Below are 15,124 nucleotides of genomic sequence, written 5' to 3' on the forward strand. Positions count from 1 at the left end.
AACAACATCATGGATCTATTTACAGCACATAGACTGCAATGGTTCAATACTACATACAGCTCACCATCACCTTCTCTGGGACAACCAGAGATGAGAAATAACTGGGAGTCCAGCCAGTGATGTCCACATTCCACGAATGAACTGAAAAAAGTTGGGGCTCATCAAATACTGAAGCACACTGTGCCCAAATGCACCGAGACCTGGACAGAATCCAAGCTTGGGCTGACAAGCGGTAAGTAATATATGTGGCTCGCAAGTACAATATAATGGCTATTACGAACAGAATACAACCATCTTCCCTTTGACATCCAATGGCATTACCATCACTGAATCTTCCACTATCAACATCTCAGGAGTTGCCATTGACCAGAAACACGAGCCGACGTATAAATACTGTGGCAACCACAGCAGGTCAGAGCCTAGGAAATCTGGGCAAGTAGCTTTCTTCCCGATTCCTCAGAGCCTGCACACAGCCTAAAGTCAGCAATCTGATGGAATACGCTCCACCTGTGTGGATGAGTATAGCTCAAACATCACTCAAGAAGCTTGACACCATCCAGGACAAAGTAGCCGACTTGATTAGTACATCATTGACCCATAAACACCCAATCCCTTCACGAGCATGTTTGCTCAGGATTCACTGCAACAAAGCGCTGTCTCCTTGACAGCACCTGAGCCTACCCACAAATGTAGAGAAAAATACAAACTTATAGTTTCACAAGCAAATGTGGCTAGGGGCTCAAACTCATTTCTGCTACAGGTAACTGCTAGTGGAGGCAATTTAGCATTCCTCTAATCCTTATAGTAGAAAGCAGTCAACAAAATCAGCTGGGAAACCAAGAAGGTTGTTGGCTGCCTGCTACAAGCCTGTGCAAGGAGCTGAGTAATTTAGTCACAAAGCCTGGGAAGTGGAAAACTGCCAAAATCAAAAAAGCTATTGGAAGGATCTTTTTGGAATCCTCACTCTGAAAATAGCTGGAACACAAGGGAGCATTGAAGTGAATTCTGGAGGGCTGTGGCATATCGTTTGGATTATTCCTAAGGCAAAAATGAAACTTCATGATTCTTTTAGAAAACAACTTATCTTTTGGGTAGGGGAAAAATTATCCAAAAGTGAAACAGCCTTCAAAACAAAGATCATTACAAACTGCAACTTTAAGGTAATAGTGGATCACAGCAGTACAAGTGCATCATAACATAATTTCACGTCTCCAATGTCCTCAATAATACTTAATTTCACCATTTTCACATTCCTATTTTTATCATTTGGCATAAATGCCACAATTTTGAGCAAAAATAAAGTCCAATGAATTTACTTTTCACTTTTGGCAATTTCTTGATCATGTACAAATTTCATTACGTGAGAACATACAGTTTTTACTTCAGGTATGTTAAACACATCTACATTGGCTATGGGTAGTTTTCTAGGTGAGGAGTACATAAATCAAAATACAGACAAAAGATACTAGACTTTGAGACATGGTCAAAATTGGTAAATTATTTTTATTCCCTGGGGCTAGCAAAATCACCCAGTTGTATCCTACTTTGTGACATCAGTTCTAACTTACTGAGGATGAAAATGTAATAGAAAGATTATGATACCAGCTGTTCAGTACAACTGACAAAAGAAAGTGTTCTTAAATACAAGATCCTGCTCCAGACCTGAACTACATTTTAGCAGGATTAAAACAAATTACCATCACAAGTGAACAAACTTCAGAATCATGGGGAGAGACAAACAAATACTGTTTCCCATATACATTTGCAGTAAAACTTTTTTTTTAAACCATACATCTATAATATTGATTGTAATTGGCAAAACTATAAAACATTCTCAGTTCAGCAAATTTATGGCTTGAAGATCTGATGAAAAGTCATTGACCTGAAATATTCCATCATCTTTCTCTCATCCGAGTCTGCCACATCTGCTGTTTTTCAGTGCTTATTTCAAGATTTCAAACAACCACAGTATTTGCTGTCATACAATGTGTTTAAGAGCTGTTCTCACCTTTAACTTTTGGTTGAGACATATGCTGACTCCATCCCATGAAGCAATGATCATTAAGATCTTTCAAAGTAGTGTGGAGAGTTTTCCAGTCAGCAGAAAGTTGTGCCACTTTAGTCTGTATCAGATTAGATAGAGTATTTTCATTAACAGGGAAGTAACTGATAACCATTTCTCATCATCCTAACTTCAATTTCTCAGAATTCTGCCAAAACTAAGAGGTTTGCTGCTTCATACCATGAACTTCAGCCAAGTATACAAATTAAATGCCTTTCCCAGTTATTCCCCAAGTTCCTACACTGATTATTCCTATGTCTTAATTTTCAATTTGTAGCACCAGGACTAAGAACTGCCTTTTCTGAACTACCAGGTACGTAAAATTCTCACTGGCCAAAACAACAGTTATAAATAGATGTGAAAATAAGATTGAGCTGCCTGGATTTTAGAGTTGGATGGTCGTAGCTCCAAACCACATATAACCCAAGCATTGGCAGTGGTGGGCGGAGGTGCATCGGCATCAATGGAACACAAGCATTGCAGTTTAGACTAAAATGACCTGAAAAATGTCCTTTGCAACACAGAAACATTAGCTCACATCTATATCAGGCAATTAAAAAGGCAAATGGCATGCTAGTCTTTATTGCAAGCAGTTTAAAATACAGGCAGTTTCTACAGGTGTTCAGCAATTTGGTAGAACGACATTTGGAATACTGTGTTCAGTTTCAGTCTCTCTTTTTAGGGAAGAAAGACAAGCTAAGATTGGGAACGGGCTGACAGCTAATATAAAAGCAATTTAAAATATACAAAGGGCAACACAAGGATTTACACAGGGAGTAGATGGCATTAAATCAATACTGTACATCTGTCTTTGCCATGGTAAAACAGGCTGCAGTGATCATGAGAGATTTGGTCAGGAGGCGGTATGAGTTAGACTGGTTGTTCTTAAGGCACCCAGGTCTGGATGGAGAAAACTAACTGTCCAAGGAGCCAGAGCCAAGTGGTAGTTGGAACTAAAAGTGGCAGGAGGCAGTTTCAATTGAGCTAATTGAAGGGATGCGCAGTGGAGTGCAGTGGAGGCCAAGACGTTAAATGTCTTCAAGGCAGAGATTGATAAATTCTTGATCTTGCAAGGAATTAAGGGCTACGAGGAGAGTGCAGCTAAGTGGAGTCAAAATGCCCGTCAGCCATGATTAAATGGCGGAGTGGACTCGATGGGCCGAATGGCCTTACTTCCACTCCTATGTTTTATGGTCTTATGGATAATGAACTACCTGAAAAAGGAGAAATCGTCAGGAGACAGCCAGGAAACAAAATGAGCAGAATGATGTTCTTCTGTGCTACAACGATTGTAATTCTTTTATGTAATTCTTTTATATGAGCTGAAAATTCACGAGATTGGACTCTGGGGTGACAGAGTTGCTCTGAGAGACTGAGCATTATCTCGAGCTCAAGAGAAAGATGCCCTCATTGCCAAGCATACATTCAGAAAGGAGCTTGGCACAGCAGAAACTAGATGTTTCCCCAGGTACAGAATCTAGACTACGGAGGCTCAGTTTCAGGTTAAGGAACCAATCATTTAGAGGTACTTATCATTCAAGTTTGAAACGTTCACAAACTCTTGACACCCAAAGAATGTTCTTTTTACTGACATGTAGGCATTGCTGGCTGGCCAGCATTTATTGCCAGCCCCTTGTTGCCCTTGAGAAGATGATGGCAAATTGCCTTATTAGACTGCTGCAGTCCACATGCTGTGGGTTGGCACACAATGATCTAGGGACGGAATGGCAGGATTAGAAGACCATAAGACACAGGAGTGGAAGTAAGGCCATTCGGCCCATCAAGTCCACTTGCCCATTTAAATCATGGCCGATGGGCATTTCAACTCCACTTCCCTGCACTCTCCCCGTAGCCCTTGATTCCTTGTGAGATCAAGAATTTGTTGATCTCTGCCTTGAAGGCCTCTAATGTCCTGACCTAGTAACACTGAAGGAAAGGGGATATATTTCTAAATTAGGATGGTGAGTGGCTTGGAGGGGAACTTACATGGGAACACCACCCCCTGTATCAGCTGCTCTTGTCTTTCTCAATGGAAGTAGTCATGGCTTTGGAAGGTGATATCTAAGAAGCATTTGTGAATTTCTGGAGTGCATGTTGTCGATGGTACACACTGTCGTTACTGAGTATCAGTAGTTCAGGGAGTGGATGCTTGTGGGCATAGTGCTTTGTCCTGGATAGCGTCAAGCTTTAGACGTGTTGTTGAACCTATCCAGGCCACTGGGGAGTATTCCATCACAGTCCTGACCTGTGCCTTGTAGATGGTGGACCGACTTTAGGAAGTCAGTTGGCGAGTTACTCACCTCAATATTTCTGTTTCCAACCTGCTCTTGTAACCACTGTATTTATATGGTCAGTCCAGTTAAGTTTCTGGTCAATGACAACCCCAGGATGCTGACAGCGGAGGATTCAGAGATGGCAACACCACTGAATGCTAAGGGGCTGTAGTTAGATTGTCTCTTGTTGGAGACGGTCATTGCCTGGTATTTGTGTGGTGTGAAAGCAAAGATTGTAGACATTACATTAGTGAATGCATTTAAAGCTGAGATAGACCGTTTGTGATTTCTCAAGGAATCGGAATAAATGGAGGACAGATGAAAAAGTGGAGTTGAAGTTATGGCTGTAATGAATGCTGTAACTTTAAACTTTTGTTAAAGATCGATAGCTCAGGTTGTGGATGAAGTTGTTGACTTGCTCGCCAAGCTGGCTTGTTTTAGTTCAGATATTTTGTCACCATGCTAGGTGGTATCATCAGTGGAGCCTCCAATAAAGCGATGTTATTCTACTCTGCTTGAAATTTATACTGTCCAGTCCATTATGGTGAGTACTGTCATTTCTGGATTTGATCTGTATGGGTTTGTATAGGGGATCCAAATCCATACGTTTGTTGATTGAAGTATGGGAGGAGAACCACGCCTCTAGGAATTCCCATGTGTGTCTATATTTGGCTTGGGCTACTATGGTTACTTTGTCCCAGTTAAACTGATGGCCTGCATTGTCTGAATGTACAGATATTAAGGAGAGCTCATCATGCTGTTTGCTGCTAACTGATGTTCACGTATCCTGATGGCTCGTTTCCTTCCTGTCTGTCCGATGTAATCTTTGTGGCAGTCGTTCCATGGTATTTGGTAAACCACATTCTTTCTGCATGTTGTGGGAATGGGATCTTTAATCTTCATAAGTATTTGTCATAGGGTAGCCGTGGGCTTGTGGGCCACCATGATTCCTAGTGGTCTCAAGAGTTTTGTTGTCAGTTCCAATACGTTCTTGATGTAGGGCAGTGTGTCAGATCGTACTGTGTCCCCCTGCTGTTGTCTGTTTTGTAGGCATCTGTGGATGAAGTTGCGGGAATATCCGTTTAATGCGAGGATCTTGTCTAAGCGTTCTTCCTCTTCCCGAACTACGCTGGGAAGAGGAAGAACCCATACAGATCAAAACCAGAAATGACAGTACTCACCATAATGAACCAGACAGTATAAATTCCGAGCAGCGTAGAATAATGTCGCTTCATCGGTGGCTCCACTAATAATGTCACCTAGCATGGTGATGAAACATCTGAACAAAAACAAGCCAGCTCAATGAGCTAGTCAACATCCTCATGAATGCTGTAACTATTTTATAGGGGGTCAGTTAGCTCAGTTGGCCAGTTTACAATGCAGAGTGACAGCAACAGCGTGGGTTCAAATCCTACGCTGGTTGAGTTTACTGTGAAGGACTCTTCATCTCAACCTCTCCCATTGCCTGAGGTGAAGCAACCTTCAGGTTAAACCACCACCAGTCATCTTTCTTTTAGACAGCAGTCTGATGGTCTGGTAGGTTTATGATGCTTTTGTCTCTTCTTATATTTATATGTAGAGTTGGTCACTCAATAGAACAACCAATTTCCAATTCTGACCATGGCACTTCTAGTTTACCACCCAAAACATTAACAGATTCATACAGAATTTACAAGAAGCAGGTAACTGGTGTATTGAAAATGTACAGGACGCTGTGCTATAATCAACCACGTTAAGAACTCATCCAATTGCTATGTCTATTTGATGCACAAACAAGTGTCTGTTTTGTAGAAAATGACAATAACGAGGGGGTCAATGTGCCCGAACAAGATGTCATCATCGAAAAACAGTGTAAACTAACCAAGAATAAAGGAAAAACACTAAGTGACGGAAGACAGCAAAGCATTCTGTATAAGAGACAAGATCAAGCATAATTTTGCTCAGTTATGTATTCAGACAATCATTCCAGCTACTGAGCAGACTGATGAAATGAAGATTGGCAAACCTTCAGACACATTTGCAAAAAAAAATCAAAATAACTGGGATAATATCCTTTTAATCTGTACACTGGCATCTTTTCCACACAAGACATCACTGCCTCTTTCACTTCCCACAATCTCAATTATTTCCTTCTACTTCTCAGCCCTAACATTATTCCATTTCTCATTCTCCTTCTCAGCCTCCTTTCCCCAGCTCTACACATAGTCGATAAACAGGCCCACAGGAATGCAGCCTGTCAATGACCTTTCTCCATTTAGTCAAAGATTTGAGGAGAAACCACTTTCCCCAAGAAGATATGATCAGACTCTGGAAGCAAGTCCACAGAACACCATCCCCCACAGAATGTCTACCATTTCTTGCCTCCCAATTCTAATTCTAATTGTACCTCCCTCTGCTACTGTCCACTGTATTCTCACTTCTTCCCCTTCTGGGATCTAATCACTCATTTACTCTCTTGCCTGACTTGACCTGAATATTGAAGCTGATCAAACACTCCTTGCATGATTCCACATAAACTTTTGAAAATTTAACAGAGCTAGAATTATTAGCTACCAAGTGTTTCATTATGTTTAGAACATAAGACTACATGAATATACTAAATACTGTGGAATCCCTTTTGGGAATTTAATGCTTTAACCTGCTTAACTATAGAAAATCCAAACTATTGATTCAAAATTTGTTAAACAAGCTAGAAAATGGCATAAACTGCTCATTACTTCTTTAGATACAAAGACTGTATGTTTCACTCATGGAGAGTGGTATGTGGATGTTCCAGCTGAAACTCCCTGCATATTATCTTTGCACTCACTGGTATCAGATTTTAACTATGGGACCCCTGAGAAAGGCATCAAAAAGAGCATCATCCTGGCTGGTAGTCAGATGGTCACTGCATGCCAGTATTAATGGAGGTTTTCAGAATGATAGCAGTCTATAAGATAGAAAGACCAACTTCCATCACCCAGGAAGACTTCATAATATCATACTTACTGCTATTAAAAATGGCCCATTTTGAGCTTTAAGGACCCTTAATTAAACAGGTCTGCTCACAATAAGTTCATTCCAGAAACAGGCAATTGAAATTTCAAAGCACACTTTGAACTGTTACGGCATGAAGACAAACGGACAGAACAAATCAGTCTTTCTACTTCTGATTTTGCAACACCTAAAATAAAACCTCTGAAAAACAGCAGTGTGATAATGGCCACAAAATTTGTCTTTGTGATACAAATTCAGGGATAAATACTGAGGCAAGGCAGTGTGATAACGCCTTGCCTTTCTTTAAAACAATGTCATGGGATCTTTTGCCTCAGTTTGACATTTATGTTGACAGATGGCACCTCCAGCAGTATAGCACTTTTACAATACTATACCAGGTTGTCAGCCAATATTTTTGAGGTCACACCCAAGACAAGGATTTGAGCCTATGGCGGTCTGAGTCAAAAATGAGAAGGTTACAAACAAAGCCACACTTCACATCAATTCAAGGCAATATTCATGTGTGTGGTCTAGGGTGCTGGTTTGAATCCAGACCACCATCTATCTTAAGTACAGGGCATCTTGCAACAAATTGTGTGCCAGTCAGAAATACCACTAGTTACCTTTTCTTCAGGAAGCAAATAGTTTTTCTTGTCCAACTCCAAAGCTTTAGCAAGAGTAGTCTCAATGTCAGTTTGGTGGTTCATCACAGCAGCTTCTAATAACTGAAATATTGAGTCAAAACTTAACACAATACTCCGAAGAGGTAGAAAACAAAACTCTTTTGCAAAATAATCACTACAGGTAGTTCTCCTATAACACGATAGTTGCATTCTTGTGTGACCTCATGCTTCAGAAAATTGCCGTAGAAAATCATGTTATAGGGAAATCACCACAGAAAATCACTGTATGTGAGTTTGCATTATCCAAACAGTGTCCACTATTCATCAATCGTGTTACAGCCAAGTCATGTTAAAAAACACGCATTATATCAGAACTACCAGTGTTTTTTCTTAAACAGCAAATCTCTACTTGAAATGAGTTGAGCATTGGGTTTTGTTTTTCAATCCTTTGAGAATATCTACACTACACTGACTCTAATAGTTCATGGAGAGGGCTAACAATCACATTCCCAGTAGCTAATTAAGAGTGGGTGATAAATTAGCAACTTGCCAACAGTGCCTAAATTCCATGATTATCTTTGAAAAAAGCCTACAATGCTGGAGTTGACTGTCAGGGTTTAAAGCTGAATTTGCTTTCTTCTTTTCTCTCTCGTTGTTGAACGCTGGTCCGGCATCAAATACTGGCCTTCTGCGAACTCACTATACAACGCATTCAATGGCTACCCCACTTTTGTCTTCAAGCTACAGCTACATTCATACTTGCATGAAGGGCAGCGTAGTACAAACGTGACTTCTTTTTAACCTCCTACCCTGCCAACGGTTTTGGATCCCATTTCAGAGCACTCACAACATGGGAACGCAATGGCCAGTAGTATTATCAATGGACTGTTAATCTAGAGATCCAGTTAATGTTCTGGAGATAGGTGTTCAAACCATGCCATGGCCAATGATGGAATCTGAATTCAACAAAAATCTGGAATTAAACATGTAAATGTCAATTATTGGAAAAACCCATCTCGTTCATGAATGTCATTTGAGGAAGGAAGCTGCCATCCTTACATGGTCTGGCCTATATATGGCCCTAGACCCATAGCAATATGGTTGACTCTTAATCGCCCTCAGGGTTATTAGGGATGGGCAATAAATGCTCACCTCGCCAGTGACACCCTCATCCCACGAATGAATTGAAACAAATGTACAATATTCCCTCACCAAGACTGTAGCAGCAGATCCATATCCCATCTCTGCAGCAACTGCAGACCAGCATGCCAGCTTAGTTGCAAAAACAGTCCCGTTTCCAATCAACAATACAAGCTTAGACCAATGGGGCAAAGTACAGATGTAGATTTTTGTTATGGAAAACTGCATCTTTAGCTCAGTGTCTTTTTTGCATATTATCTGATCAAATATATTTTGTCTAAACATCATACCCTCCATAATGAAGAGTGACTTATGCTGGTTTTAATATTTTATGAATTTCATGCAGGAATCAGAATATCAATTAACATCAATAATTCCTTGAGTTTAATCTCTCTCAGCAAGTCTATACCACACCCTCTGCATACCAAAAACACTGACAGTAGAATCATGCATTTATCTGTGACAACATGATAGATGCACTGGATATTCCAAGCATTTTCATGAAGGTTATGAAAAATACTGAACTACCTTGCAAATTTACAATTTCTACATCCCAGTCCGCTCTCCTTATAGCAAGATAAATAGCATGACACAAGTCTATCAAAAAGTGGAATTGAGAAGGAAAATTGAATCAGATGATGCAGTTATCCTCGTGCCTCTGCCCTCTGCCTCTCCCACCCATCACAATGAATGCCCACTTCCAGCCCTCATCCCACCCGCTGGTAGTCAACAAGTGGTGGGCAATGCAGTAGCCACATAGAAGGCTTCAAAAGCAAAAGCAAATCTTATTTTTGCTTGTGGACTCCCAGAGGAGGTGCCTAATTCTCAGTCAGCCAATGCTGGATCAAGGTGCCTGACATTGGGAACAAGGTTGTCCTCCTGAAAGCCACCTTATTAGCCTATCATCTGACCCCTGGCCTTTATCCACATCACACCCTCACTTTCCAGTGGCATTTGGGTCTCAGTGATCCTGGACATTTGGTCACTGCATTGCTTTATTGCTCTGATTGGCTAACAGCTCTTGGGGGCACCAAACAATTCAGAGGTCATTTTCTAAAGGTGATATAGGGCCCTCACCAAGTCTTCAGCAAGCAAGTGAGCACTCAATCAAATAGATAAAATTCTGCCCTACACTTTCTGTACCTAGCAGTTCTTCAGTGGAACTTACCTGAAGTTGTGTGTCTCCAGGTGAAAGTGAGCCTCTGTGTTTGAATTTCTGTCCGGTGACTACTGCCCAGTTGAGCAACTTCTCCAGGTCTTCCTTGAAGTGAGCATAATCCTGAAGGTGAATCTCAATTTCTTTCACTTTAACAGGCAGTTCTTTGCATGCCTAAATAACAAAACAAGATATTGCAACAGAAATAAAATTTGTGTGTATCCGTAATAAGGCATATTGGACCTGAAACATTAACCTTCACCCCGACCTCCCCGCAGGTGCTGTCAGACTTGTTGAGTTTCTCCGCCACTTTCTGCTTTAAAATTCTGTCTGCAATCATCATACAGAACATAAATTACATACAAGGTGTATGGGACATGACTAAAACAAAAGTAATTTTCTTTCTCTGCTTTTTCTAGAATGGGATGCATCTTAGTGGGATCACGAAGCCAGCAACAGATTGATCAACCCATCCATGTAGCAACATTTGGCAGTGCAAAATTGTCAGAGTCAAGACCAATTTTTAAGGCTGGGTATTATAATGCAGCTTTTTCAAATAATTACATTATTTACAGATGTTCAAACTTCCCTTCTTTATTAATTTAAAAAGCACGATATAGAATATAACACAGACCTGCTGCATGTATATTTCCAAATGACTTTAAAATTGAGAAAAACTCAAAAAAGGTTTGAGTAGTTTTGAATTTTAATTTGTTTTCATATTTATTGAACAAAACAATGGTATAATTCCAAATGTCAGCACAGCCCTTTCAACTGTTCACAGGTTAAAGTAAAAAAAACGCTGGAAGTTGCTGGGTGCAAATGGTGCTGGAAACTAGAGCTTCACGCTCAGCAACACTTATAGTAACAAACCTGCTGTGCCTCTCAGCTGAGAGACTTTCCTTTCCAGTGCAAGAAAATAAATGCCAATCGATTATTGCAACTCACCATGATTTATGATGTTAATTTTCAAGGAAACTTACCTTGTTCCAGTTTGAATTGATAATTCTAAGTTTTGCAGAAAGTTTGTCTCTCTCTTGTAGACTTAGGTTTTTATCTGAAAGCATATCCTCTGCAATACTGTTCATCATGGTTAGATTATCACTGCGCAACTTGAGGTCTGTTGCTACAACCTGCGAATAATAGAGTTATTGTACATAATGCAACAATCTACAAACAGACCCTAACCACAGCTGCACTGCTACACATTTTTCTTTGGCAGACCTGAAGATCAAGATTTAGTCTGGAAATAAAAAATCTCTCAATAAAGTGCCCTGAAGATGTCATACTGGGCTCAAACTGTTAATTCTTTTTGTCTCACCACAAATGTTGCCGGACCTGAGTTCCACCAGGATACTCTGTGTTTGTTTCAGATTTCCAGCATCCACAGTGTTTTGCTTCTAAATAAAATGCTGCTGCTTCAAAATCCTGGACCTCCCTCCCTAACAGCACTGTGGATGAACCTACACCAAACGGACAGCACGGGTCAAGAAGGCAGCTCATCACCACCTTTTCAAGAGCAAGTAGGAATGAGCAATGAATGCCGGCCCAGAGGTGAGTTAAAGGAATGGAGAAGAGCAAGGAATGATCTAAAGATGACTTCAAAATAGAGAATATCAGCAGACTGTTAATCTGGAAACTCAGCTAAAGTTCTGGGTTCAAATCCCATGACAACAGATGGTAAAATTTGAATTTAATTTTTAAAGAAAATCTGGAATTAAGAACCTACTGACAACCATGAAATCATTATCAGCTGTCAGAAAAACTCATTTGGTTCACTAATGTCCTTCAGGGAAGGAAACCTGCCATCCTCACTTAGTCTGACCTACATGTGACTTCAGTCCCACAGTAATGTGGGTGACTCTCAATTACCCTCGAAAATGGCCTAGCAAGCCAATCAGTTGCACCAATTGCTACAAAGTCTCAAAGAATTGAAAGCAGACAGGTCATCCGGCATGGTCTTCAGCGCCAGAAAAGACAACAGCAGAGACAGCCCTGTAGACCCTGTAAAGTCCTCCTCACTAATATCTGGAGGTCAGTGCCAAAATTGGGAGCGCTGTCTCACAAACTAGTCAAGAAACAAAAATAGAGTTGCTGGAAAAGCTCAGCAGGTCTGGCAGCATCTATGTAGTAGAAAACAGAGTTAACATTTCGGGTCCGGTGACCCTTCCTCAGTACCTAGTCAAGCAACAGCCTGACACCGTGTGTAAGGTGTGATTCTGAGAGTATGGCTATGTACCAGATACCAGCAGCAACATCCCTGTGTTACCAGCATGACAGAGCCAGCACAGTGACATACAGTCAGGAGGTAGTTGCTCTCGGAGTCCTTCACAGTGACTCTGCACACCATGAACTCTCACGGCTTCAGGTTAAACATGAGAAAGGAAACCTCATGCTGATTACCAAATACCGTCTTCCCTCAGCTGATGAACCAGTACTCCTCCATATTGACCATGAATTAGAAAAGCACGGAAGATGGCAAGAGCACAAAATGTACACTGGGTGGGGGATTTCAATGTCCACCTAGAGTGGATTAGCAGCAGTACCACAGATCCAGCTGGCCATAGGACATAGCTGCTAGACTAGGTCTGCAACAGGTGGTGGGGGAATCAAGGAGAGGGAGAAACATACTTGACCTCATCATTACCAATCTCTCAGCTGCAGATGCATCTGTCCATGACAGGAATTTAAGAGTGACCAACGCACAGTTCCTCGTGGAGATGCAGTCCCACCTTCACACTTCCATTGTGTTGTGTAGCACTATCACTGTGCTAAATAGGACAGCCTTCAAATAGATCAAGCAACTCAAGTCGGGGCATCATAGGCACTGTGGGCTATCTACAACAACAGAACACTCAACCATTACCATCAAGCCAGAGATTCAACCCTGGTTCAATGGAGTGCAGGAGGGTATGCCAGGAGCAGCATCAGGCATACCGAAAGATGAGGTGTCAACCTGGTGATGCCACCAAATAGCATAAGCAGCAAGTGATAGAACATAGAACAGCACAGCACAGTACAGGCCCTTCGGCCCACAATGACGTGCTGAACTTTTACCCTAATCCTAAATTCTATCTAACCTCCACCCCTACTTTATACTATCATCCGTATGCCAATGTAATAGCTGCTTAAATGCCCCTAATGAGGCCAACTCCATTACAGTCTCCGGCAATGCATTCCATGCCCCGACCACTGAGAAAATAACCTACCTCTGACATCTCCCCTATATCTACCTCCACTCACTTTAAAACTATGCCGCCTCATAATAGCTACCTCCACCTTAGGAAAAAGCCTCTGGCTGTCCACTCTGTCTAGGCTTTGGTATAGCTGGAGCATAACTTCACAGCTCTTGAACTCAATCCCTCTATTGATGAAAGCTAACACATCGTACGCTGCCTTAACAACTCTATCCACCAAGGTGGCAGTTTTCAGGGAACTGTGAACTTGAAGCCCGAGATCTCTCTGCTCCTCCACACTGCCAAGAATCTTTCCGTTAACCCTGCATTCTGCTTTCAAGTTTGTCCTTCCAAAATAAATCATCTCACACTTTTCAGGGTTAAACTCCATTTGCCCCTTCTCAGCCCAGCTCTGCATCCTATCAATGTCCCTTTGCAACCTAGAACAGCCCTCTGCCCTGTCCACAATGCGATCCACCTTTGTTTCGTCCACTAATGTAACCTTCCACTCCTTCATCCAAATCATTTACAACAATCACAAATAGGAGAGAACCCAGAACAGATCCTTGTGGCACACCACTCGTGATGAGCACCATGTTGAATATCTTCCATCCACTACCACCCTTTTTCTTCCGAGGGTCAACCAATTCTGAATCCAATCTGCCACATTTCCCCTTATCCCATTCTTCCTTACTTTCTGCATGACCCTACAATGGGGAACCTTATCAAACACCTTACTTAAATCCATGCTGACAATCACGAATCAAACTGTACCTAACCAAATGATCATAAATCCTGTCTCTCAAAGCCCTTTCCAATAACTTGCCGACCACTGCATAAGACTAATTGGCCTGTTATTTCCATGCTTATCCCTGTTCCTTTTTTTGAACAAGGGAATGGCGTTTGCCACTCTCGAATCTTCCAGCACTATACCCGTGGACAGTGAGGATGAAAAGATCATTGCCAAAGGCAATCTCTTCTCTTGCTTCCCATAGAATCCTTAGATAAATCCCATCAGGCACGGGGGACTTACCGAGCTTAAACTTCCTCAAAATTCCTAGCACATCTACCTTACTAACATCAACCTCATCTAGCCTACCAGCCTGTTCCACACTAGCGTCCTCTACAGTTAGGAACCTCTCAGTTGTGAATACCGAAGAAAAGTATTCATTAAGGACCTCTCCTTTATCTTTAGGTTCCATACACAAATTCCCTTTACAATCCTTGATCAGTCCTACCTTTCTCTTGGCATTCTCTTATTACTCATGTTCGTGTAAAAAGCCTTGGAATTTTCCTTGATCCTATCTGCCAAGGTTTTCTCATGCCCTCTTATAGCTCTCCTGAGCCCTTTCTCCAGCTCCTTCCTGGGCAACACGTATCCCTCTAGAGCCTTTACCGTTCCTTGTTTCCGAAACCTTACATAAGCATCTTTCTTCCTCTTAACCAGTCGTTCCACATCTCTTGAGATCGCCGCTTACAGTGCCATCTTAGGAACAAAGGTCCCAAAGTACAGCTGATAGACAGAGATAATCTATCCCAAAACCTACATATCAGACCTAAGCTCTGTAGTCCTGCCACATCCAGTCACAAATGATAATGGACAATTGGACAGTTGAACAGCTGACTGGAGGAGGAGGCTCCACAAATATCCCAAACCTGAATTATGGAAGTGCCCAGCACATCAGTGCAAAAGATAAGGCTGAAGCTTTTGGAGCAAT

General features: G+C 41.5%; 1 protein-coding gene across 14 annotated transcripts in view; it reads right to left on the bottom strand.

The window, feature by feature from the left end:
* The window catches only part of LOC125454807 (utrophin), a 572,019-nt gene that overhangs the window by 283,522 nt on the left and 273,373 nt on the right, over positions 1 to 15,124 (bottom strand). For all 14 annotated transcript variants that reach the window (XR_009446113.1, XR_009446114.1, XM_059648282.1 and 11 more), the window contains 4 exons: positions 11,214 to 11,363; positions 10,243 to 10,404; positions 7,935 to 8,036; positions 2,009 to 2,123 (listed from right to left, as the gene is read on the bottom strand). Coding sequence is in view for 12 of the 14 variants with exons in the window: in XM_059648282.1 (XP_059504265.1) it covers positions 2,009 to 2,123; positions 7,935 to 8,036; positions 10,243 to 10,404; positions 11,214 to 11,363 (529 nt within the window). In the remaining 2 variants the exon portion in view is untranslated. The remainder of the gene's footprint in view (positions 1 to 2,008; positions 2,124 to 7,934; positions 8,037 to 10,242; positions 10,405 to 11,213; positions 11,364 to 15,124) is intronic.

This window comes from Stegostoma tigrinum, chromosome 9 (genome assembly GCF_030684315.1).
Source record: "Stegostoma tigrinum isolate sSteTig4 chromosome 9, sSteTig4.hap1, whole genome shotgun sequence".
NCBI classification, from domain to species: domain Eukaryota; kingdom Metazoa; phylum Chordata; class Chondrichthyes; order Orectolobiformes; family Stegostomatidae; genus Stegostoma; species Stegostoma tigrinum.